The following is a 27962-nucleotide window of genomic DNA, read 5'->3' as shown; positions in this document are numbered from 1 at the left end:
AGAGTATATATATATTATCAAATTGAATATTCAGTGCGAAGAATACAAAATATCTAAATCCTATAACCAAGGTAGCAGTGATTTTAACCAGTTAAAACACCGACTGACTGTGTCTCGAACATCTTACCTGCTTATGAGAACTGATATGTTGTTTTTTGTTCCTCGTTTCTGCATTCTTCAAAGTTCTTTTTTTATTTTTCTCTAAGGGGTTATTCTTTGTTCTTTATATTTTAATTACTCTATTTTTCTTCTTTATATTTTCTTTTTTCTCTATTTGTTTTATGCTTTTGTTGATTTTTCTGTATTTTGTTTAATATTCTCTTTTCTGAGCTTATTTTTCCGATTTCGAAGTACAGATTCCGGATATTTTATTTATCCGATATTGTGCCGAACATTATTTTATAAATTAAGTTATCTCCCTTAGAAAAATTCGTGTAAACAGAAAAAAATATCAACATATCAACTTTAAATTGTAGGCTTCCTTGTATGAGAAATAAATGATTATTTTAAAATCAATTTATTTATACAAATGCTTATTTTCATAAATTACACTCGGCGTAAATCAGCACTGTAAATCGATATGTACAAAACAAAATATAAGCGGCTCATGAAGCAAAAATCAAATTATAAAATGTTCTCAATGACAACTGATTTAAATGCTCCTGGTTTGGTAAAGGGCACATACAAAATGGGTTGCTATTTCAGGTGTTTTTGAGTGCTCATTCCTCCCATGACCATGGAAAGTGATGTGATAAGACCATCTATATTTTAAAGGATTGACAAATAAGAGAGGGGGTGGTAGGAGGGGTCCTGATCCCGAAATCCTGTGCTTAAAAACACCCGATCCCGCAGTCCTGATAAAGGTCCTATCCCCCTCATAAGAGGGTATAGGACCTTTAGGGACTCCGGGATCAGCTAGGTGCTTTTAAGCTTGTGATTTCGGGAAAGACCCTTTCAGGATCCAGGAAATCTGTTTTCGAATTTCAGGATGTCTGGGTATAAATTTATTTAAATTTGGGACCTCAGGATTTGGTGTTTTTAAGCCTGGGATTTCGTGTTTTAAGACCAGGATTTCCAGATCAGGACCCCTCCTACCCCGAACCCTAAAATAATAAAAATATAATTTATTTTTTAATACATTGTAATTATATGGAGCTCATGCTGTTTTGTTATTTCATATGCTATGAGTATGAAGTCTCTATAATACACATGTAAAGCTTATTTATGTGTCTTAAAATCAAAACATTCCCATAAGGAGTTTATCAAAGTTTTATTCATGTTCCAATCCAATGTATCGCAAATAAAAGCTTCATTGCCTTCAATCCATTGGGTTTTTTTATTCATCTTTTCTCTCTCTGATCACAAATAAAAGCTTCATTGCCTTCAATCCATTGGGTTTTTTTATTCATCTTTTCTCTCTCTGATCACCACAACATTTCTAAATGAGAACAAGACAGCTGTGTAGAATTTTATGCTTGGGTCTGTTAAACCAAATAGACACTCACTATCAATAACTTGCTTGATATGTACATAGTTGAATTTAGATACCAAAGCATTGATTTTATGAAAATTTTTGTAAGCTAGAAAAATGTCAATATCTTGCTTTGATTCAGTTTTAAATTTTGTAGATTATTCTTATTGCAAACTTTTATTATTAATGTGACATTTTTTTTACTTTTCCATTTAGATAGAAATTAAACCATGTCTGACAGCGAAGAAGAAGATATCCCTGACCTTGTACCAGCAGAGAATAACAGAGTACCTATTACAATTATTACTGGCTTTCTAGGTAATACATGTACTTTATATACATATAATCAATCATAACTATAACAATTAATATTATAAAACGTAGAAGATATGGAAAAAGTATCAATACATTAATCAATTGAAATTCTTTAAAATGTAACTTGCAACATGCACTATACTTTGAGGAAATTACATATTGTGATTCCCTTGTACTAGATAAAGAAAACATGATGATACAGAATTGTAATTCTAACAGACGTCCTTCAAACCCTTTGAGTACACACCCATGGTAAAATATGAATATATTGTTTGGGCTGTTCCAATCGTACTCCCATGTCATATGTTTTTTTTTAATGAGATACCCGACGTCATAGAACGATGACGTTAGAATATAAGCACTTTACGGGAAAATACACCCTTGCCAAAACTAAAATCATCACAACAAGAAAACGTAATCAAACGATGCTAAATGTGGTATAAGCCTATTTTTTTAAAACATATAAGACATTATAAGTAAATTATAATTTAAATTATAATTTAAATTCACCCACAACTATCTAAATACATTATTGTAAAAACTTTAAGCATGTCACTAATTCAGTTTGCTCTGTTCTTTTATGCCAATTCAATAGTGCGTTTATTTATGGGAACAGCAAATATTTTCCTCCACCTAGAGCGCTTCGATCCAAAACAATAGCTGTATTTGTCCTATTAAAATCGAGATAATTCATGGGGGCTTGAATATATCAGGATTTTACCACGGGTTGTCCCTTTATGCCGATATTTTACCCTCGCTATCGCTCAGGGTAAAATATTTGTCATAAAGGGCCAACCCGTGGTAAAATGTTTTTTTTTTTAAAAAGGACTATTTAAGTTTCAACTCATAGGATTTCTGTTAGTGATATAGTTGATGTTCAATCCGATCATCATCATTATTGACTGCTATTGTAACTACAAGTAATGAAATGGATAACCTGAATGAAATCTATGATGGGTCCTAGTGATGACTAATTAATTCATGTAGTTCATTGTATTAGACTAGTTCAGATACATAATGCACAAAAGCCCTAATATACATGTACATTTTAACAGATTATCATATGTGTGAAACTGATATTTATCTTTAGAAAGTGTAAATTCTCTTTTGTTTTAGGTTCAGGGAAAACAACTTTATTGAACTATGTCCTCACTGAGCAGCATGGTAAAAAGATAGCAGTTATAATGAATGAATTTGGTGAAGGTTAGTTTCACTTGTTTACCCCAAAAAAATCTTAATTCATCCTGTTTGGTAATGTGGTGTCATCCAATAATGAATTTAAACCAACAAAAACGCTATGAAATTTATGTCTAATTATTATATATTGGAAACACAAAGAGTATAGGATATCACTCCATCACATAAAGGGTATGGGATATCACTCCATCACATAAAGAGTATGGGATATCACTCCATCACACAAAGGGTATGGGATATCACTCCATCACATAAAGGGTATGGGATATCACTCCATCACATAAAGGGTATGGGATATCACTCCATCACATAAAGAGTATGGGATATCACTCCATTACATAAAGGGTATGGGATATCACTCCATGACATAAAGGGTATGGGATATCACTCCATGACATAAAGGGTATGGGATATCACTCCATCACATAAAGGGTATGGGATATCACTCCATCACATAAAGGGTATGGGATATCACTCCATCACATAAAGGGTATGGGATATCACTCCATCACATAAAGAGTATGGGATATCACTCCATCACACAAAGGGTATGGGATATCACTCCATCACATAAAGAGTATGGGATATCACTCCATCACACAAAGGGTATGGGATATCACTCCATTACATAAAGGGTATGGGATATCACTCCATGACATAAAGGGTATGGGATATCACTCCATGACATAAAGGGTATGGGATATCACTCCATGACATAAAGTGTATGAGATATCACTCCATGACACAAAGGGTATGGGATATCACTCCATCACATAAAGGGTATGAGATATCACTCCATGACACAAAGGGTATGGGATATCACTCCATGACATAAAGGGTATGAGATATCACTCCATGACACAAAGGGTATGGGATATCACTCCATCACATAAAGGGTATGGGATATCACTCCATCACATAAAGGGTATGGGATATCACTCCATGACATAAAGGGTATGAGATATCACTCCATGACATAAAGGGTATGAGATATCACTCCATGACACAAAGGGTATGGGATATCACTCCATGACATAAAGGGTATGGGATATCACTCCATGACATAAAGGGTATAATTATCACTCCATGACATAAAGGGTATAGGATATCACTCCATCACACAAAGGGTATAGGATATCACTCCATCACACAAAGGGTATGGGATATCACTCCATCACATAAAGGGTATGGGATATCACTCCATCACATAAAGGGTATGGGATATCACTCCATCAAATAAAATCACACCAAAAAAGACAGAGAGTAAAGGAACAGCTCTTTTATTGCTGTACGTTCTTTATCTCAAACTACATGTACATTAAAAGAACTCTACAACAGACAGAAAATGTTGAACCTAAGATTCCAAGACGAAATATGTAGTATAGCTCTCTTTTTTGTATTGCCTGTTTATTTACCTGTATATGTGTGTAATTAACATATGATTATAAATTTCAGGTGATTCTATAGAAAAGTCCATGTCTATAGGACAGGAAGGGGAGTTGTTTGAGGAATGGTTAGAACTTAGGAATGGATGTCTCTGTTGTTCTGTTAAGTAAATATGTTTGTTATATTATTTGCACATTATACATGTATATTCAGCCTTTACTATAAACTTTTGAATCTTCAGGCTCCAAAGCTGTGATTAACAAAACAATTTAGTTTTTATTGACCCAATTTTTACAGACTCGGCAGCATTTTAAGCAGCCTGTCTGGTGGGCCTGTGGTTGAGAGACTGTATATTAAGTTAAGAACATTTTAGTCATGAATTTAAGTAGTGTAAATTTGGAGATGGAGACCTATGTTTAAAGTGGATAGAAAGTTCTGCTAAGTTGAAATTTCTTTTTAGCCATGTGAACTCCAACTATCCCTCTAGATTTCTGATTTCTCTGTTGATATTCACTCCTTCATAAATGGTATTAACCTTTAAAGTGCTCTGAACTATGTTACATTTATTTATGAGCATATATGCATTTGAAAATAGCAGATATAAGGTTCATCTATAAAAGATATTAAAGATTCAGTAAAAGAAATGGTTATATGTATAGTTTGTATACATTGATGTGCATTAAATATGTTTTTTCTTTCTTTTACAGAGACAATGGAGTCAAAGCTATAGAGAATTTAATGACAAAGAAAGGAAAATTTGATTATGTATTATTAGAAACAACAGGTCTTGCTGATCCAGGTATCGTCATAGTGATAACATTTAGTTCTTTGTCAAACATTATTTTAAGTCTTGTCTTTGATTAAAATTGTGTAACAAGAATTTAGATGTGCGGTTTTTGTTTTGGTGGCTTCAATAATTGTTAAAGTTTGTTTTTAAAAAGGTCACATAGAAGACATATTGCTGTGTTAAGGATATGATTAAAATCTAATGGAAAAATGTGAAAGGGGAGATAATTTTATTTACTTACTTGAGAAATGATCAGTATTTAGGGACTGAGTTACCCTTTTCTTAGTTCACTCTGAGTTCTACTTTTTTAACCTCACTTTCTAAAGAGGATTTAAAATAGCTATGGAAGAGCATGGATCTTTTTCTTTTAGTTTGTTTGTTCATTCATCCATCGAGTTTTCTCATCCTTATGGCCCAATTTTGTATGAGCAACTGCTCCTGAACCACTTGACTGAAGTTTGTGAACCTTTCAAACAATCTTACTTACACCATGTACTTTTGTAACTATTTTTTTTATGAAAGTTACTTTTTGGTTTTATTTAAAGATAGCATAGACTAGTGTACCTTTGAGTCCAAATCATAATTTAATGCAACTTTGTCAGACTCTTTATCATATAATGACATGGTGCTCCATATATGCATATAGTTCTTAAAAACTAAAATTTGAAAGATGAATAAATGACATTAAAATTTTCTATTGTAGATTAAAATAGTAATTTTAATTGTCAAGAAACTGTTCTGTTTGATTGTAAGAATAAGGTTTATGGTTGAATTGTTTTATCTCATATTTTGATAACTTTATATTCTTTTCCAGGTCCTATAGCTTCTATATTTTGGTTAGATGAAGAGTTGTGCAGCGATTTATTTCTAGATGGTTTGTAAAATTGAAACAATAAATCAGTTTTGATAACTCATCATGACTTGTCATGATAAAAATTAAATTACTTTTAGTAAAATTTGTAGTTTAAATTTACTTAAATACTTAAACAAGAATACTCAAAATTTGGCTCAAATAAGTGCAGGAAATAATCATTGAACTGTTTTGTGATGCACTACTGAAGTTTGAATTTTGGTGGCACCACTTTAACTGTTATACTCCTTTACTTATTTCCTATCTCTAACTTAAGATTGCTTCAACCGAATGCTATAAAACTTATACACAAGACTTAATACCACAGAACACTTTGACTGTTCTAGAGTTATACCCTTTTCCAAATGGAAAAATTGTTAAAATTTTCGTTTCCGATCTGTTACTTTAGTTTACCTCAAGGAAATGTTTTAAAACTTATACACAATGCTTATTACAGCAAAACACAGATCAAATTATGAATTTTGTTGGTGTCACTTTAACTGTTCTAGAGTATATAATGCCCCTTTACAAATGAAAAAGTTAAAGAATTTTTCAGTTTAGTTCTCTAACTTAAGTTAGCCTCAACCAAATGGATGCACAATGGTAATTACCATAAAAGATAGATCATTTGGAATTTTGGTGGTGTCACTGTTACCGTTCTTTGTTATGGCTCTTTATAAAGGAAAAAATTACTGAATTGTGGTTTCCCTTCTCTAAAAGACTGTTTTGTATAGGAAAACGTTAAAAAAAATAATTGTTTTGTAAAAGGCCAGACATTTCAGCATGTGCACTTTAGTTACAAGAGTTATGTGACTTTGACCTTTTAGAGCTTTGATAATAACCAAAAATGGAAGCTATTATACCTCAGAGTTCTTGCAGACTGATAAAATTTCAACTTAAAACAATAATATTTTCATTATTTTTTTTATTTATATAAGATAACAATGATGTCAAATAATTAACAATTCACACTACAAAGAACTAGATAACAAATCATACAGTGGTTACAATTGACATAAAAAAGCACTAGCTTACAACACATTGGTAACATTTCACAATGAAATTAACAGTCTCTGGAGAATACACAGAAATCTTCTGTCAATGACTGTACAGTAGTGTCATTGTCAAGGTGTGTATGTCTTGGTACGCCCTCTGGTGTGCTATCAGTATATGAAGGAGTGGAGTTGGCAGACTTCATGATCAGGGTAGATAACTCTTGGACTTGGTTCCATTTCTTTTCTCTATATTGGTTGTACATCTTATGGATACCAAGTGTAGTTGATTTTTGAATCAGCAGGTATTTACTGTAACCATGACTACCATTGATGTCTGCTGTAAATAGGTAGTGGTCTAGTTGCTGGATTTTGCCTTCTAGTAAATTGAGTTGAGTAACTGCTTGGTCATATGCTGTGAGTAAGGTCTTGAGCTGCTGAGCATAGTCTAGTACAGTAGAGTATTCCATTATTGTATTGGTAGTATGTTGGATGGAGGCCTTGTAAAGTGATTGAATACCTTTCCCCAGATTATGGTCCTGTATATATATCTTTTCAAATTACTCAAAATTATAGTTAGCTTGTGTTGGGCTTGTGTTTGTACTGAAATATTTTCACTCTTGTTACTTCCTTCAAAGAACATAAAAAGATTATAAAACAAAACATTTACTTAATTAGTAAGGATAAAAAGGATTAATCAATTCATTATTAAAGATGAAAAAAAATAATCAATTCATAAATGAAGATGAAAGAAATTAATTAAGTATTAATTGAAGGTAATATACACTAATCAAGTAGTAATTGAATGTAAAAGAAATTAATCAAGTTGTAAATGTATGTATTAAAGAGAAATTTGTAAGCAATAATTGAAGATAAAAAGTTATAACAAAAGATTTTTTTTTATTTAGATAAATCAGAAAAATGTTAAAACATATTTTGTTTTATTAAAACAAGTATTTAAAAGACAGTACATATTTAGGCGTAACTATAAGCCATGATCTTGATTGAGGAACACACATAAATAATATTACCTGTAAGGCAAAGAAAACCTGAGGTTTTCTCCGTAGGAATTTGAAAAACTGCACACGTAAGGTTAAAAACCTCACGTACACATCACTTGTCTGTCAAGTTGTCGAATACTCTTCCCCTGTCTGGGATCCGTACAAAAAGCAACACATCACTCAGGTTGAGCAGTTACAGAGTAAGGCAGCCAGGTTTGTCTTTAACAATTATAAAAACAGATCACCTGGAGCAGTTTCCAACTGAAATAAATCTTTAAAATGGGAAAGTTTAGAAATAAGAAGAAAAAAAGCTAGATTAACTATGCTATATAAAATAAATTGGGGGTTAGTTGAAGTTGACCTCATGGATCAGTGAACAAGGTTAAGTTTTCAAGGTGAAGTCCATATAAGAAATTATAAGCAATAGGTCTACTAGGTCCATACTTGATGAATGGAATGATTGTAAGATTTACATGTCCAACTGGCAGGTGTCATCTGACCTTGACCGTAATTTCATGGTTTAGTGGTCAAAGTTAAGTTTTAGAGTTTTTGGTCTTTTAAAGCCCCTGCCATAGTGGAGGGGCATTAAGTTTTACCCTTATCCATCTGTACGTAGGTATGTACGTCCTTACGTACATTCAAAAATTTGTTTTCTGTTCTCTTACTTTAGTTTGCCTCAACCAAATGTGATAAAACTTATACACATTGCTTAATACCACAAAAACACCAATTAAGTTTGAATTTCAGTGGCGTCACTTTTACTGTTGTTGAGGTATGTTCCTTTACAATTGGAAAAATTGCTGAATTTTTTTCTTCAATTGTCTAATTTTAGTTTGCCTCAACCAAATGTTATGAAACTTATCATAATGCTTACTACCTTAAACAACAGACCAAGTTCAAATTTTGGTGGCATTACTTTTACTATTCTAGAGTTATGCCCTTTCAAAATGGAATTTTTCTGAAGTTTTCTTTTCTGTCCTCTAACTTAAGTTAGCACTCAACCAAATGTTATGAAACTTATATACATGGCTTATATCCACAAAACACAGATAAATTTGAATTTTGGTGGCGCAAATTTAACAGTTCTGAGTTATACCCCTTTACATGTTCACGATCTCTAACTTAAGATTGCTTCAACCAAATGCCATAAAACTTATGCACAAGGCTTATTAACACAGAACACAAATCAATTTTGAATTTTGGTTGCATCACTTTGACTGTTCTAGAGTTATACCCTTTTCCAAATGGAAAAATTGCTAAATTTTTCATTTCCGATCTCTAACTTTAGTTTGCCTCAACCAAAGGCTATAAAACTTATACACAATGCTTATTACCGTAAAACACAGATCAAATTATGAATTTTGTTGGTGTCACTTTATCTGTTCTAGAATAATGTCCCTTTACAAATGAATTAAAGAATTTTTCGTTTTAGTCTCTAACTTAAGTTAGCCTCAACCAATTGGATGAAAATTATGCACAATGGTAATTACAACAAAACATAGATCATTTGGAATTTTGGTGGTGTCACTTTTACTGTTCTAGAGTTAGGGCCCTTTATAAAGGGAAAAATTGCTGGAATTGTAGTTTCCCCTCCCTAACTTAAGTTTGCCTTAATTAAATGTTGTGAAACATATACACAATGCTTATTACCACAAAACCCAGATAAAGTACCTATTTGGGTAGAGTCACTTTTACAGTTCTTTTTCATGTCCCTTTATGGTTCATTGGTCAATATTGAGTTTTCTTGACTTGGTCTGTTTTCTATAGGAAAACATGATTAATTTTCCTGTAGTGTTAACATATGATATTAAAGAATTTGTTTTGTATAGCTACAAGAGTAAATATATACTAGTACTATTACCCAAGAATGTGTAATTAAAAAATTGGGATAAGGAAGCAGTATTCTTATAAAGATCCATTGCCCTGTATACTATTTGTACTCAGTTTATGTAAGGAAATTTAAAAAAAACATTAGCAGATGGTTTAAATATAATGTAGTTTGAATCTTTAATTAGAAAAACAAAATTGGACAAGACATAGTTGAGTAAGAAGTAAAATTAATTGATTTCATTTAAGATGCATGTGTTGTTTTCTTGGTTTGTCTTTATTCATGTGTATAAAGCACATTTCTCATCAACTTTTTTTCATAAATTCTTGAAATTGTTTTCATATTTTAGTGAGCTTTTGTACTAAATATATTGTGTGCTTCATTATTAGATCCATGTGCTAGTCTCTTTTCATAATATATTTCTTTTTATTTTTTACAAATACTTCAATAAATAAACTTCATTGACAAGAAATAAGAATGTAGGCAATTTAATTATATTTTTCTTTTCAGGTATCATTACAGTTGTTGATGCTAAATATTGTGAAAAGGTAAAAACAATTGTAGATTTTACACAAAACTTTATTACACAAAATATATAGAAATACATTTATAACCTCAGTTACAATACTGGGATTTTTGGTAATACATGTATTGCCATAATTTTCAGTGTTTGTTGACAATTTATGCGAAAATAATAACAAAATAAATTAGGCATATAAAGTAAAACATTAATACTGATTTTTGTCTCCCTTAACAGAGTCAAAAAGGGAGACATAGGTATGCTGTTTCCCGCGTAGATGACAGCAGCGGCGTCAACAATGTATTAGTTTGTGATTATGTCTAGTTTATGGTGAACCACTAGTGGTAACTCAAAGATATTTGGTATGCAGTTGTATAAGTATTGGCACATCTCATTACAATGGAGATTATATGGCCCCTCCCCCTCAGTTATGGTTTATTGACTTTGAAACTGTTTCTTAGTTTTCCTGATTAGTTTGTGATTAGGTCGGTTTATGGGGAACCACTTGTGGTAGGTTAATGATAGTCGGTATGCAGTTGTATATGTATTGGCAAGTCTCATTACCATGGAGATAATTGACCCCTTCCCCTTGACATTGAAATTTTGCTTAGTTTACATGTTTAAGTTCGTGTTAAGGTTTGTTTAAAGGGAACTACTTGAATTAAGCCAATTGTATTTGGTATGCTGTTGTATTAGCATTGGCATATCTCATTTCCATGAAGATTGTTTAGCCATGTACCTATGTACCTTTCAGTCATGGTTCATTGACCTTGAATATTTACAAAACTTACATGTTAAAGTATTGCTATTTTATTTTCAACATTTGCATTATCAAAATTACAAAAAAGCGCAACATATCTCTGTGATAACAGTTTATTTAGGGTTTGATGACATAAATCATAGGTTTTATTGTAGAAAGTCTACCATTAGTTAATTTAAATGAACTGTGATAAAAGCAACATACACCATTCTTCACATTTCATTTCTATATCTTCAGATAAATGTTTTGTTTTGTCTTTCCAGCTGTCAAAAGCAACAAATAGGGATCACTACTATCATCAAAGTCACACTATATGTTAATCCACAACTCCTTGAAAAAAGTCCTACCATCCTGAAAAGATTCTTCTGTAGTTGTCAGTGGCGGATCCAGAACTTTTCCTAAGGGGGGGCCCGCTGACTGACCTAAGAGGGGCTCCAGTCATGCTTCAATGATTCCCTATATAATCAACCAAATTTTTCCCATGAAAGGGGGGGCCCCGGCCTCCCAGGGCCCCCCTGGATCCGCCTATGGTTGTTCACCTTCTATTTTAATGTTTGATTGTTGAGATTTCATGGATTTCTCACCCCTAACCATTTAATTAAGTTGATATATTATATGGAGATTACTTGTAGCATGTCTTCCTTGAAACACCCACACTTTTTATATTTATTAGTCCCCTACTGTCAAAGTGGAAGGGGACTGTAGGTTTGCACTCTGTCCATCTGTCTGTCTTTTTGTCTGTCCATCTTTCAGTGCAGCAAATCAATTTGCTTTCAAAGTTCATATAAGTCAGCTATACCATGTGATGCTTTTTCAGATTCATCACTCCACAACTTCCTGTTTGCCAAAATTTTTGGGTGGGGGTATCATCCGTGAGCAGTATCTCACACTACCCCTGTTATTGTTGATAGCTTGATATGACATTTATTTTAAATATTATAATTTATACTTCCAGTATCTTAATCAAAAGAAGAAGGATAACAGTATTAATGAGGCAACAAGGTAAATAAATGTACTTTTTAATGTTGAAATGTAGCAGATACTATATAAACTGAGTGTCCTTTTTGTTTTTGTCGAGCCTTCGACTTTAGTCGAAAAAGCGAGACTAAGCGATCCTACATTCCGTCGTCGTCGTCGTCGGCGGCGTCCACAAATATTCACTCTGTGGTTAAAGTTTTTAAAATTTCAATAACTTTCTTAAACTATACTGAATTTCTACCAAACTTGGACAGAAGCTTGTTAATGATCATAAGAAAGTATCCAGAAGTAAATTTTGTAAAAATAAAATTCCATTTTTTCCGTATTTTACTTATAAATGGACTTAGTTTTTCTGCGAGGAAACATTACATTCACTCTGTGGTTAAAGTTTTTTAAATTTTAATAACTTTCATAAACTATCCTTGATTTGTACCAAACTTGGACAGAAGCTTGTTTATGATCATAAGATAGTATCAAGAAGAAAATTTTGTAAAAATAAATTTCCACTTTTCCGTATTTTACTTATAAATGGACTTATTTTTTTGGCCAGAAACAAAACATTCACTCTGTGGTTTAAGTTTTTAAAATTTTTATAATGTTCTTAAACTATCCTGGATTTCTACCAAACTTAGACATAAGCTTGTTTCTGATCATAAGATATTATTCAGAAGTAAATTTTGTGAAAAAAAAATTCACTTTTTCCGTATTTTACTTATAAATGGACTTAGTTTTTTTTCCAGTTAACATTGCATACAGTCTGCAGTTAAAGTTTATAAAACATTTATTAGATTCATAAACTATCCTGGATTTTTTACCAAACTTGGAAGCTTCTTTCAATCAAACGACAGTATCGAGAGGGAAATTTTTATTGATGTTTTTCCTCATTTTTGTTGAGTCTGCAATTAACAGCAAAAGTAGGCGAGACATTGGGTTCCGTGGAACCCTTACGAATTTTTTATGTTATTTTTTTCCCCAGAGATCACTAGGTAAACTTAATAAAATTGAGAACGGAAATGGGAAATGTGTCAAAGAGACAACAACCCAACCATAGAGCAGAAAACAGCGGATGGCCACCAACGGGTCTTCAATGCATCGAAAAACTCCCACCCCCGGAGGAGTCCTTCAGCTGGCCCCTAGACAAATATGAACACAAGTTAATGATAATGGACGTCATACTAAACTTTGAAATTATACACAAGAAACTAAAATTAAAAATTATATAAGATTAACAAAGGCCAGAGGCTCCTGACTTGGGATAGTCACAGAAATGCATCGTTTTGAGATCTCAACCCTCCCCCTATACCTCTAGCCAATGTAGAAGAAACAAACACACAACAATACGCACAGTAAAACTCATTAAATGATTGCCATGTCAGATGTGATATTAATGATGTTATTATTTCTGTTTGCCCAGGCAGATTGCCATGTCAGATGTGATATTAATGATATTATTATTTCTGTTTGCCCAGGCAGATTGCTATGTCAGATGTGATGTTAATGATATTATTATTTCTGTTTGCCCAGGCAGATTGCCATGTCAGATGTGATAATAATTAACAAGATAGATTTGGTTGCAGAAGAAGAATTACATCAGCTTAAATCGAGAATCAGGTTGGTATCTTTTAAATTACTAACAGTCTTTGAGACAAAGATGTTATCTTTACATTAGACTAAAATCTAGCAGTTTGTGTAACTAATTGTTTTATTAGATGTCTTCATCAAACTATGTTATACTCTGTAACATGCATGAAATCATTCCTGTAGAAGTCAAACAAACAAGAATAAGTCAGTTTTGCCTTAGTTAGATAGTTTTTGATTCAACTGCCAGGATTGTTTCAGAAAGTGAGACATGCAAATTGTTTTACTTTTGGTTCGCATTTTGTAGCTAAATCAACTTGATAACCTCTTTTTTTTTTTTTGTGTTGTTGTCTTGCTGTCTTGATAAATATCCCCTTTTTATACATGTGTTTCTGACATAGTTTATAAATATGTTTATTAACATAAGAAAGTTGTTAAAGAATTAAAGTTCCATGTTTTAATCTTGTAAAACTGAAAAGTTGACAATGAATCAAAAGCACATCATGCCAATAACATAATGCGATGATATGAATTTTGCTTTATTCATAAGGAGCTTAAGATCAAAATAAAAGTTAGTATTAAATCATTTTCATAATGTTTTTTTTTCCTTATTTCAGAAATATAAATAGTTATGCCACCTTTTTAGAAACAGCACAGTCAAAAACTGATTTAAATAATATACTTGATCTGAATGCATATGATGGAAAAGGTAAAAATAGGTAAGTTAAAAAATTACTGTTTATTATTTATCTGATATTTTAATCATGTGGTCATCATGTTCTTTACCAAATACTTGTTTATTTCCAGGAAGTTAATTAGGGCCCCGCCTTCAGGCGGGTCACCCTATAGTGATCAGTCTGTCCGTCCGTCCGAATCTAGAGAACCATTATGATTTCATACTTTATACTTTACATGTTTATTAACCACCACCAGAGGGCGTGTCATGATGTATGTACAACTTCCTAGGTCAAAGGCGTGTCGCCCTATAGTGATCAGTCTGTCCGTCCGTCCGTCCGTAACACTTTAACTTTGTGTCCGCTCCATATCTAGAGAACCATTATGATTTCATACTTTATACTTTACATGTTTATTAACCACCACCAGAGGGCATGTCATGATGTATGTACAACTTCCTAGGTCAAAGGCGGGTCGCCCTATAGTGATAAGTCTGTCCGTCCGTCCGTAACACTTTAACTTTGTGTCCGCTCCATATCTAGAGAACCATTATGATTTCATACTTTATACTTTACATGTTTATTAACCACCACCAGAGGGCGTGTCATGATGTATGTACAACTTCCTAGGTCAAAGGCGGGTCGCCCTATAGTGATAAGTCTGTCCGTCCGTCCGTAACACTTTAACTTTGTGTCCGCTCCATATCTAGAGAACCATTATGATTTCATACTTTATACTTTACATGTTTATTTACCACCACCAGAGGGCGTGTCATGATGTATGTACAACTTCCTAGGTCAAAGGTCAAGGTCAAAAACTTTGGTTTCAGTTGACAACCCTGTGTCCTGTGGTGAAGATCGTGTCCGCTCTATATCTTGAGAACCGTTATGATTTCAAAGTTTATACTTGACATGTATATGAACCAACACCAGAGGGTGTGTCATAATTTATGAACGACTGCTTAGGGCAAAGTTAAAGGTCAAAAACTTTGGTTTCAGTTGACAACCCCATGTCCTATGGTAAAGATCGTGTCCGCTCTATATCTTGAGATCCGTTATCATTTCAAAGTTTATACTTGACATGTATATAAACCAACACCAAAGGGTGTGTCATAATTTATTTACAACTTCCTAGGTCAAAGGTCAAGGTCAAAAACTTTGATTTCAGTTGACAACCCCATGTCCTATGGTAAAGATACAATTTTTTAATGCACATTATTCACAGCGGGGCCCACAGAGATGGCTCCCATCTCAATGATATCTAGTCTCCTTTAATTTTGGATAATTTGAAATGACAAATTTTCATCAAAAAATCTTAAGATTTGTTAGATTCCATGAAGACAAGCTCTTTTAGGTGTCTTTCCAAACTAATGGAACCTTAGTTCAATTTTTGGAACATATCTTGTTATATCTTAAATATTCTGTATTAGATCTTTCTGAAAAAAATCAGTGTATTAGTTCATTAAATTAAATATATGGGGTCACTGATTTAAAAAACATGGATGGATATAAAATCCAAGAATTTGCAGTTATTTTCCCCATTTAAAATGAGGCATATTAAAAATGTGAATTTCCAGCAATTTGCATTTGAAAATTAGTTTGAAAAAAATTATCAAAATGATTTTTTGTACTTGCAAATAATGAATATCATCTTTAAAAATAATTTTCATTATTATAATTCTGAATGTACCTTTGGTACCCTCAACTAAATGACGATTATTAAATTATTATTGATAACAATTTTACACAATCATCAAATGTTGTTTATGATTTTCAGTTTGGAAGATTTATTTAAAACAAGAGGATATTCAACAGACAATTTACATAAAATTGATGAGGTAGTTAGATTTATTTTATTGATTTTGGAAGTTAAGGTGGTACATAACACTACAGTGGGTCTCATTGGGGTCTAAAAGAGGGACAAAAGATACCAAAAGGACAGTCAATCTCATAAATCTAAAATAAACTGACAACGCCATAGCTAAAAATGAAAAAGACAAACAGACAAACAATAGTACACATGACACAACATAGAAAACTAAAGAATAAACAACACGAACCCAACCAAAAACTAGGGGTGATCTCAGGTGCTCCGGAAGGGTAAGCAGATCCTGCTCCACATGTGGCATGTCTAAGCGTGACGCAGGATTGACGATTTTTTTGTAAACCTGACATGTGAAAGTCAAATTATTGTGCCATGAAAACGGGGAATGAAGTCTAGCGGGACACAGAAAATTACAAAAATACGAGAACTGCTTACGTACATACTGTAAGCAGGATATGGGAATCTGACAAAAAAGTAAGTGGGAGCAGAACCCCCCAATGAGACCCCCACTACAGGGAGATAACTTGGTAAAAATCAGCTGAAGGTTTTAATCACATTCTATTGTCAAGGGAATACTAACCTTCTCATGAAAAAAAATAGTGTTTGTCAAACTGCTATATATCTAATGCAATTTTTCGTATAAAGTGTGTGATTTCAAGTGATTATATTTTTTTATATTTTTGCAAAGGATCAGAGTAAATATTTTGTCAAAATTTTATGAAAATTAAATGAGTCAAATTGATTTTAGTCCAGGTGTTTTGTACCACCTTAGGAACTACAAATAAAGCAGTGTAGTTCCACATTATTTTTAAAACATAAATCATTAAAAAGATGTTAGCTGCAACTATACAAATGTATGTAACATGATATGCACATCCTCCTTTAAGGACACGTTATTTAATTCTTCATTCATACAGCGCAAGGGACATTTCCATATGACAATCTTGTTTATTGATGGCTTCCTATTTCCACTGTTATTCTAATACTTTCATTTAAAATCTTTCTTTGGTAATAATTATTAGTACTACTTTCAGTTGAAAAACAACAACATGAATAATACTTAGGGGTAACCATTTTCAGTATAACCTAAAAGCAAATTGAAAAATACATTTTCTTATTATTTTTCAGGATGTGGGTACATTAACTATAGAATGTAAAGGTTGTATGAATAAACAGTTGTTTGACAAAGCTGTACAGAATATACTGTGGGACAAAAATACTAAAAACTCAAATGGAAATGTGATGGAAATTCTTAGGTTGAAAGTATGTATGATTCTTATTTAGAATTTACTTATCCTATTATCCCCTCTGCAGTACAGTGTGGGGGACATAGAAAAAACAAGGCTTCTATCTTTTAATTTATCCTATATTATAAGCACTCTGACAAGTATTTATGTAGAAGGGTTATAATCAGCAATGTCTTGTTTGGGTTTGAAATCAGGGCTGATCAGTTGTCTTATATTAAAGGAAATCTGAGTTTTAAGTATAAATTATATGAAAAATTTTGTTGTAAGCCCTTTCTAGCCTACATTTCATGAAAGATTGTTATGAATTTTTCTTCAAAGGTGTATATCAGCAATGTTGGAGACAAGTTTGACAATCAGGCCAGACTTTTTACTGTTATGTCCCTTTGTAGAATCTATTGGAAAGTACACTGTAAGCACTCACATGCCTACAGGTTTTGTATTTTCAATTTTGAAAAAAAACATTATTTGTATGTAGACTTTCCGAAAATACCAATAAATAAATTGTGCAACAATTACAATAATGAATCTGCATAATAATTTCTGATTTAACAGTAACTATATCTTGGGAATGTAATGGTTGTATGATGTACATGTCCATCTGGCAGGGCTTATCTGACCTTGGCTGAATTAGAATGTAAAATTTAGATGAGACTTGTAAAATAGTTATCAAAGGTACCAGGATTAGAATTTAGTACGCCAGACACGCATTTCGTCTACATAAGACTCATACCTTTCCCTAAAATACTTCCAACATAAATTTAATCACAATCAGTAAGCATTAGAGACTTATCAGTGTGGCTTGCTTTACTTTCTATGAAAACTATACTATATATGATTAATAGAAAGATGTACATGTATTTTGACATGTGTATGATTACCTTGACGCCTGTACTCTTGTCATTGTTAAGGTGTAATACCACCACGTCATGGTACATCACATCCGGTTGTATACGAAAAAAGGTCAAAAAAAAAAATTCCCATGAATTTGACAGTTGTAGGTAGTTAATCCTACATTTTGTTGCAGTAAAACATTTTCTGTGTCATAAACATATTTCTTGGATATTTCAGAGCACCTTTATTTTTTTACCTGTGGTTTCTTTAGAATATTTTGGTAACTTGAGCTTACATGGTTACTAAAGCTTGTACACAGGTTAAATAAGGGGGGAAACTTGATTGGTTAACTTCCAGTGATGGTTATTCTCTTATATCTGCAATGAAATGTTATGTGAAATTTTTTTGTATAGTACTGAACAGGATAAAACTTTACTCATGCCAAGTTTTTCTTTATTTGAAACAAAGATAAATTCTGTACAATTTTTTTAAAAAGTGAAAATTTAACAAAGACTTATTTGGGAAAATTATACTTAGGTTAGTTTCTTATTGACTGAGTAGTGGATTAATTATATTGAATATATTAAATCATTACCCATACATGTCTATTTGTCTGGTGTATTCTTATTTTCCAGAAGATTGTGTTTGTTTATGAGATAAGCCTGTGTGATTTTATTAGTTAATAACAATTCATTAGTAGCAGAGTTTAGTAATATTATGCCTTCCCATGCAACTGACTATTTTTAATGGCCATTTCAACCCCATATGTTCGTTATTTAATATTACACAGACCTTGGTGAGACCTAATTATTTTATGTAGTTGTTATGTTTTGGTGATCAATTTGATAATATTGCATTTGTTGTTTCAATAACATGTCTTGTCATTATCAATACCTCATAGAGGTTTGCTGCAGTCAATTCTTGGAAGTAGTCTAGACCCTTTTGTAAGATTTGAAAGTTTTAATCCATCATTGAATAAATTACTGTCACTTCAAAATGGAGGACAGCAATAAAAGGGTTGTTTCATTTTGTGTCATGTTCAAACACCCCATATCTTTAACTGTAAATATGAATTGTGAAAATAATTTTCTTAATAAGTTGAATACTTTCGACTTCAAACATTTTGAACAACAAGATGTTATTAAAACTCTCACATTAGATGTCTTGTACTATTTTTAGAATAGAATGCAACTAAAACAAAGAACAACAAAATACTATAGAATATGGGTTTTCTTATTGTTGAAGGCCATACAGTGGCAAATGATTGCTTATGTCCACTTTATTTGAACTCTTTTAGATATTTGTCTTATTGACAATCATATTACACCTCTCCTTATTATTTTGTAATGATTACCAAATTGAGAAACCGGAGAATATATAATGCATAGTAATTTCAATTAGTTAGTCATAAACAACATAGTTGACAGTAATCTTTTAATCAGATGCTAGAAAATGAACAGTTTGAACTAATTACAACCAGTAATTCAGAAGCAGTCATCATAAATCTGGAATCAATAAACTGAACAGTTATAGTTATCAAAATCATTATATCAGAACCAAGATGATTGTTGATGGTTGCTTTATGTCAAGTCAGTGCAATAAAAAAATTAATGGAATATTACTGAACAGTTTATTTTACTCATAATCAGTAACTATAGATCAGAATGAGCAGAATAATTACATAGTAATATTATTATTTACATATTTTGTCCAATACTATCGTAGATTAGTTGTATTGGACACAAATTAAGGCTAAGAAATAAGAATGTCTACTTTCAATGATACTTTTATTGGAACTCTGAATAGATAACGTCACAACAACTGTGACCTTGTGTACATAGAGAGCGGTAGTGGGAACATCTCATTTGCAATCCAGAACAAAACAATCTGTTATTCCAACTACAGAAAACTAGTTAGTTTATAGAAATCATAATTGGTAATCAAGAAGTCAAAAAAAATAAAAGTTAATACATGTAGTAACTCCTCTTGGTTATTCAAAATCTAGACATCTGAATAGATATAGCAATCAATAGAAATCGGGATTTTAATTCAGTATCCAGAAAATACTGCAGTATATACTTATCATAACCATTAATTAGAACTCCAAAACATGTCAGCAAATCAACATCCAGAAAAATGAACAGTATATATTAGGGCCTCTGGAGGTTGACCTTGGTATGTATTACAACCAATGTACAGTATACCTCTATTGTCGATTTCTAATGAGGTAGGCCAATGAATATCTAACTGATCCTTAGTATTTATTTGGTGAAGACAATGTCCAGTATCACTTACTATATAGATACTATGATGTTAGTCTGTTATAATAATATTGTTAGATATTGTTGTCACTAAGTCTTTAGGATGAATTTTTTTGATTTTATTGTTTTCTGGATTGCCACTATACACCCATTTCACTCCGTTGTTTTTATCTAATCATGCTAATGCAACTATCCTACCACTCCAATTTTTATCTAGAATATCTATGACATAAACATTGTCATTATTATCAGAAGTTATTCTTCTAGGAACTGTAAAGATAGGTTTACTATTGTAATCTAAATGGTACACTTTCTCTTTTCTACCTTTGACATCCATCTTGATCACTTGTCTTGGGCCTTTGACAGGGAAGGATGGTCCAATTTCTCTTACTCCTACGATGATGTAATTACGTTTTGTTACATGGACAGTAATGGTTTGTAGAGGAGCGAAGTTGTATGTTGATTTGTGCATCTCTCCAGTAGTGTGTGAAAGTATTCGAAGGAAAGATTCTTTGGAAGATATAAGTAGGTCTCCTGCTGGTAATACAGCTATGCTAGATGAATCTGTTACAACATATTTAACTATCTGAATTGATCCTTTGGTAAGCTTTATTTTCTGCAAGGTTTTATGTTCACATTGGTTTATCCACAATGTTCTGCCATCGCAGCATACTAAATCTTCAACAAGTTGTAGTTCAGTTTTATATTTTTGTACCACTTTAAATTCCGGTTTTCCCTGTGTATTATCATCTTCCAGTTCAGTCAGTTCGCCATGTTGTGACTGTAAAATTGGCTGCATCCCAGGTACATATAGTGGCAGTAGTCCTTTAAAACTTATGTTTACTTGTAACTCTTCTGTCCTATCTGTTCTTTCTTGTTTAAATATGCTGAAAATTTCATTGGTATTGTTTTGACCTAATATTTTACTTAGGCTATTTCTTCTAAATTCTAGATCTTTGTTGATCTTTTGTAACCTTTTTTCATCATGCATTATTGACTTTGTAAGATTTTGTTTTCTTTTATCAAGTTCTTTCAACAGGTTCCCCGTATGCTTTTCAACTTCCTTTTTCAAAAAAATTTCCTGGCATAAAATTTTCTGCTTCTCTGATTCAAATGTTGACTCTTCTGAGTATTTTATAAAATCTAATTTAGATAATTCTTTCCCAGTTTGAAACATTTTCTCCTCAAGATCAGAATGAAAAGTTTTGATAGCTTTCACTGTAAGCTTATAACCTTCCAAGGCCGTAGCATCCATTGAGGCAAGTGAGGCAAATGCCTCACTAAAAAATGACCAAGTATGGTATTGATGTTTTTAAAAAAATCGTTTGCTAGAGCTATGTTTGAAAAAATCATATCTTTTATGCAATCGTGCCATCTTGACATAGCAAAATTAAGAGGCCAGGGCTATGACGGAGCTAGTGTTATGAGCGGTCATGTCTAAGGCGTTCAGGCGCGCGTCAAAGAAGTTTTTCCAAGGGAATCATACGTCCACTGTCGATCACACAACTTAAATTTAGTTATTACTCAAAGCTGCAAATCGGTAAACCCTATTAGAAATTTATTTGACAGCGTTGTTCAACTCACATTCTTTTTATCCGCCTCAGCAAGTCGTAAGAATATATTAAAGGAAGAGTTAGCAGAACATTTTGATGAGACAATATTAGAAGCCATCGTAGAAGAAGATGAGGGGAATGAAATTGAAGATAAAAGTGCTGAACTATTAGTAAAGTTTAAGAAAAAATTAATTCAGCCGTTAAGCGAAACTCGTTGGAGCTCTCGTGTGGATACTTTGACTAACTTAATTACTAACTACAGTTCTATTCAAAATGCAGTTTAAAAAATAGAAAATAAAAGTTATGGGGAAGATAAATCCAAAGCAGGTGGACATAGACGACTCCTAGATGATCTAGAGTTTATTGTGGCTTTGTGCGTAACACAATTTGTTCTGTCCTACTTGAATTGTTTAACGAAATCTCTTCAAAATAAAGATTGTGATATGGTTCTTGCATATGACGATGCAGCTAATACATTAAAGACCTTAAGACAGTTGAGAACAGATGAACACTTTAGAAAAGTATATAAGAGAGCACAGGCAATTGCTGCTAAGCAGGAGATTCCACTTGTTCCCAGGCGCAGAACAGGCAGATAGGTCCATGGAGATAACCCAACTGTTGATTCAGCCAAACAATTGTGGAGGACAACTATCTACTTTGCGTTCTTAGACCATGTTTGTACCGAGATGGAGAGACGTTTTCCACATGACCAACGTCAGATGATGTTAGGCCAAAACTTGGTTCCATCAAAATTGGCAAATCTTAATGATACCATACAAGACGAATTGTTTCAAGTTTATTCCCTAGGATTTGCCAGATGTAAATACATGGGAACAAGAAGTGACAAGGTGGAAGGTTAAATTTTCTGACATCCCTAATGCCAAATTACCAGGTACACTTAAATCTTCTTTGAAACAGGCACATCAAGACTTTTATCCAAATATCAGACGGATACTTGTGCTACTGTTGACAATGCCTGTTACCAGCGTTTGTTGTGAAAGATCCTTTTCAGGACGTCTTCGTAGACTGAAGACGTGGGAAAGATCCACAATGAGTGAGGAACGCCTTTGTGGACTGGCAATGCTTCACACTCACAGGGACAAGGATGTTTCACGGGGGGATATTCTTCTAATATTCGATTCAAATGGACACAGACGGATTGGAAAGCTGACATTTGACTAGAAGATTTCACTTAAATGAAATATAGGCCCTTATAAATGCCCTTTGAACTGAGGGAGTCAGACCCGTGTCAGGCAAGGTTATGATGGTGTTTTTTTACATACATTTATAATTGAACTCTAATGTTCTATTATTCCATATATTGTATTGTATTATTTTGTATTTCATTGTATTACATTGTATTTCATTGTATTACATTGTATTTCATTGTATTGCATTGTATAGTATAAAATTATTGTTTCATTGTATTGCTTGACCCTCATGGGTGTAATTTTGCAATAAAGATATATAGATATATATAAATGTGTGAAATTTTGATTTTTGGAAGAAACAGTTTAATGACCACAAGTTTTGTCTATATTTTATTTTTCTTTTTTCTTTGACAGTTTTTCTATTTACCATAATCGCCGATAATATCTACATATGACATAAAAATGCACATAACCGCGCATTCGTAAACAGTACCACCTTTATAATTTACCAGATAAAGAGATTCCAATTTATTCATTTTAAACATAAGTAACCATTTCTCTCCCCCCCCCCCCAAGAAAAAATGTTTTATCACTTTAATGGCACATGACACCCATATGATCGATATCACTGATATAGGCCCAGGAAAGGCCCAGATAGCAGGATTTTGCACCATTTACCCCAGAGCTTGAGCGGCCCCCAGACCCCCTGCCAAATTTTTTCGCCTCGCTCTGCTCGGCGAAAGGATCTTGCCTCACTATTTAAAAGACCCTAGCTACGGCCTTGCCTTCATTTAATTCAATGATGTTGTGGTCTTTGTGGGTTTTACGAATACACAAAGGGCAGATAACTCCCTCATATGTTTGACAGAATAAACAACAGTTTTGTCCTGTGTGAACTCCACATGGTAAATTACTTAAGTCTGGACTATCCTCGGTAGGTTGTTGGTATGAAGCAATGTCTTTGATGTCTATAATTGTATGCTGGTCTGTGGATTTCACTTTTTTATGAAGTTTCTGACATTTTATACACAAGAAAAAGTCGCAATGTAAACATTTCCATTTGATCTCAGTGGATTCTTCGCACATCTGACATAACATTGGAACCTGTCCCTCTTGGAATGAATTTGATAATGCCATTTCATGGATCTATTGTATCCATCTCGTATAGTTGATACTGGTTGGTTCCAGGACATTCTATATCAGTTGATTAGTAGGTGTTCAAACTATCTTCTAGTGTCAATATAACATATATTTGCTTAGGTTGTATACTTGATTATTGTACTTATATAATCAAAGATATAATCTGTACTATAACATGAGTTAAATATTAATTATCATAAATTGATTGTAAAAAGGACACAAGTACTTAGCTTTTATAACATCTTTGAAATTATTGAAAATTGATTAAAATTTGATAATAAAAGTCAACTGCCATGGCCACCATGGCTAGAAATAAAACAAATGGGTAAATAGAGGTTAATTGTCCAATGTATTAATAACTATTATTAAAACAGAAAATCAGACAAGGGCAAAATGTTCATAAGGTTAATTTCTTCTTTCTCTCTAATGATATAGAAATTATAAAATTATTCCTTATTGTGTTTGCCTAAAATGACAATTTTTCACCAATTTTTGAATTTTTGTCTGTAAACTTAAAAAGTATAAAAACAAACATAAAAAGTGTGAAAAGTCTACAAACATAACAATATATAGCAGCATTGCCACTTTCAATTTGAATGATCTAAGCAAATATCTTAAATACAATTTATAGATACAACAAATTGTTATTGAATTATGATTCATAAAGTTTTCTGTTAAAAATGCTGACCTTAAATATCCAATTTATAATGTGGAAACATAAGATACCTCACCAAATTATTCTAAATGAAAAACAATCACAAGAAAATATCTGTATTTTATTCTAATTATGCTAATGTTGACTGATTATCCTTAAGATTTCATAATAACTAATATATAATTAAAGTTCCTTGTGTTCATTGACACTTTTAGACAGATTATATATTGTCAGCATTTAAATGAAATACATCAGATTACTTGATGAATAATTCAGAATTACTATCAAAGTTCTATATAACAGGTGTATAATCCAGATTAAAAAGTGTTATAGTTTACATACATATTCATGATCTATGATAACCTTGCATAAAAATGATGACCTAATATATGTAGATCTATATTACTCAGTAAGAATACTATTGCCTTTCAAATTTTAAGCTACAAAAATGCTGATAATACCAAAACTAAATAATTCTTTTTACTTCATATTTTTTCATTTCACAATGATTTTACACAGCATATTTAACAACTTTTGCTTTGTTTTATTGTTGCAAAACCGATGACAGGATTTATTTAACATGAAAGAGCTCACATTCAAATTAGGGAATTTAGTTAAATGCAGCATTTCTTGAAATTACAACTCATGTTGCTTTTCATGTCTGTTAAATAAAGTTAAAACAATGATAGTAAAATAGATTTGCACATTGATTTCTGAATTTACAGTACATGTAGTGTTACAATTTGTAGTTTACCTTCATCATTATCCATCCTGTTAAATAATTAGAAATTCCATTGGATAAAGGTATTAATTATAATTTTATATGTAACCTTTTTGTTGTAGGGTTTGTTATCTACTTCAGAAGATAAGCGTTTAGTAATACAAGGAGTACAAGAGTTATATGATTCATTCTATACAACACCATGGGAAAAAACAGAAGACAGAATTAATAGAATTGTTTTTATAGGTAACACTTTACTTAAGATTTTTATTGTTTTAACTGTAGACAAAACATTTGTATATTGTGAAGACACGCGTCTATTGTTGAAGACTGTATACTGGTCTTTAAACATCTTTTGTTTGGTTATATTGCTGTCTCATTGACTATACAGAACATATCTAATATCCATTAATGCAAACTCATTATAAACTATTTTGATTGAGTGACAGAATCATTTTGTTACATAACAGGCACAAGAAATTATAAATAGAGGTCACTGACTAAGATGTTCCAACTATGTAGATTTCCTTAAACTAGAACACTCAAACATTTCAATATCTAACTTTGTGAATTTTCATGGCAGAAAAGGTTAAAATCACTAAAATACTGAACTCTGTGGAAAATTCAAATGGGATCCCAATTAAATGGCAAAATCAAAAGCTCAAACACATCAAACAAATGGGTAACAACTGTTATATTCCTGATTTCTAATGTAGAAAATGGTGAATTAATCCTGACTTTACAGCTAGCTAAACCTCTAACTTGTATGACAGACTCATTAAATGTTAGTATGTGTATTGACAATGATGTGTGAACAATACAAACAGACATAATAGGTAAAAATGTCAAAAGAGGGGTACAACAGTAAACATTGTATTATAATATTAATCACTTAAATACAAACAAAGATGTATCAAAGAAACACAAAAATACACATAAGCAAAAATGAAAGACAAGGCAGGTGTTGCATTTTTAACAGGAGACTCTAACCCTGTCAACACATCCAGTTATGCTCCTTTTCTCTCCTATATGATACCTTGATTGAATTCTTCCTAATGATTTGCAATATTTGAACATAGGTAACAAACTACTGCTGCCTTATTCTATCAACAATTAGTTTGAAAGGTACTGCTAGTGTACACTCAACGTTTTGCAATATTAATATTTATAATGTGATAATAAACTTTAATTCAGAATAACATATTGTTGCTCTGAAAGACAAGCTCAGGTATATTGTTTGTATACTCAAACACTGCCATTCTCTCTTGAAACTCAAATTTGATATATATTAATGTATAATCTTGATATGTAGTCATATGTAAACAGCTCTTATCTCCTGCTTTTTTACACAACCAATCAGTTTATATAATTGTTTTGCATTTCTTAAGGTTATTCCAGAAAGTGTATAAAGTTGAGTTTGGCATTGTTGTTTTATACCCTTTTTATTTTGAAGCTTTGAAATGTAAGATGCTTCAGTATATTTGTTTCAAACCCTTTGATCTAGATGGTATTGGTTGGAGGTTACTCCAGAATTATCAGGTGTTATGGTATTTGAGCACATTGAAAGCAATATCTTTTATTTATAACACTTCTTTTGCTTCCAACTTATTTGTAAAGTAAGAGGTGTGTGTATATGAAGAATAATACTTTCTATTTACTTGTCCATGCTCCTTTCAATTGCAGTTAATCACTACTGCTTTCTAACAAGTGTAGTAATTGGGCCTCATATTATTATGTTTTAATAATATGCATGACTTTTGAAGTAGGTTTTGGGAAAGAGCTGTACATTTAAAGAATTTGAGTTTAAATAAGGTATTTTATTCAAGTAAATTAATAAATTATTTCAAATGGAAATACCCTGTATATATTACCACTTTTTTGTTGTAGGGAAGAATTTAGAGCGACAGATTTTAGAGGACATTATATTTAAATGTGTAACAGATTCTCCAGCTAGCTGACAAGTCTCAGGAATGATAGAATTTACTGCAACATTGTCATAGAAAAACGACTTTTGATTTATTCTACACAGAATTTTTTTATTGGTATTATGACAACTCTTTAAAGGGAAATATACAGGGAATACAAATTTGGGAAACAATTTTATGAATGGTGAACCTGCCACCTTCTTATAACTTTCGAATTTATATTTCTTTCATTTCCTATGAAAACATCTTTTGATAAATTTGTTTTGATTTTATATTCAAGTTTTTGAGTCCTGCATTATTAAACATGGACATATTC

The 27962-nt window shown here is 32.2% G+C and overlaps 1 protein-coding gene across 3 annotated transcripts; it reads left to right on the top strand.

Moving 5' to 3' along the window:
* Positions 1-386: 386 nt before the first annotated feature.
* Positions 387-27962, top strand: LOC143070261 (zinc-regulated GTPase metalloprotein activator 1-like). Of its 3 annotated transcripts, none has more exons than XM_076244720.1 (14): positions 387-472; positions 1688-1789; positions 2903-2989; positions 4439-4535; positions 5077-5168; positions 5971-6030; positions 10338-10375; positions 12063-12109; positions 13610-13696; positions 14281-14382; positions 16115-16175; positions 17291-17425; positions 25844-25967; positions 27609-27962. In XM_076244720.1, the coding sequence occupies exons 2-14, from the start codon at positions 1702-1704 to the stop codon at positions 27677-27679; spliced, it is 1089 nt and encodes a 362-aa protein (XP_076100835.1). In that variant the 5' UTR covers positions 387-472; positions 1688-1701; the 3' UTR covers positions 27680-27962. The 3 variants fall into 3 exon arrangements, with proteins under 3 accessions (XP_076100835.1, XP_076100836.1, XP_076100837.1); XM_076244721.1 differs by having other exon boundaries at positions 418-484; XM_076244722.1 differs by having other exon boundaries at positions 450-472; positions 1692-1789.

The sequence above is a fragment of the Mytilus galloprovincialis genome, chromosome 1, assembly GCF_965363235.1.
Source record: "Mytilus galloprovincialis chromosome 1, xbMytGall1.hap1.1, whole genome shotgun sequence".
Classification (NCBI taxonomy): domain Eukaryota; kingdom Metazoa; phylum Mollusca; class Bivalvia; order Mytilida; family Mytilidae; genus Mytilus; species Mytilus galloprovincialis.
The sequence above is the reverse complement of the archived record's forward strand: the minus strand, read 5'-3'. Positions and strand labels throughout refer to the sequence as shown.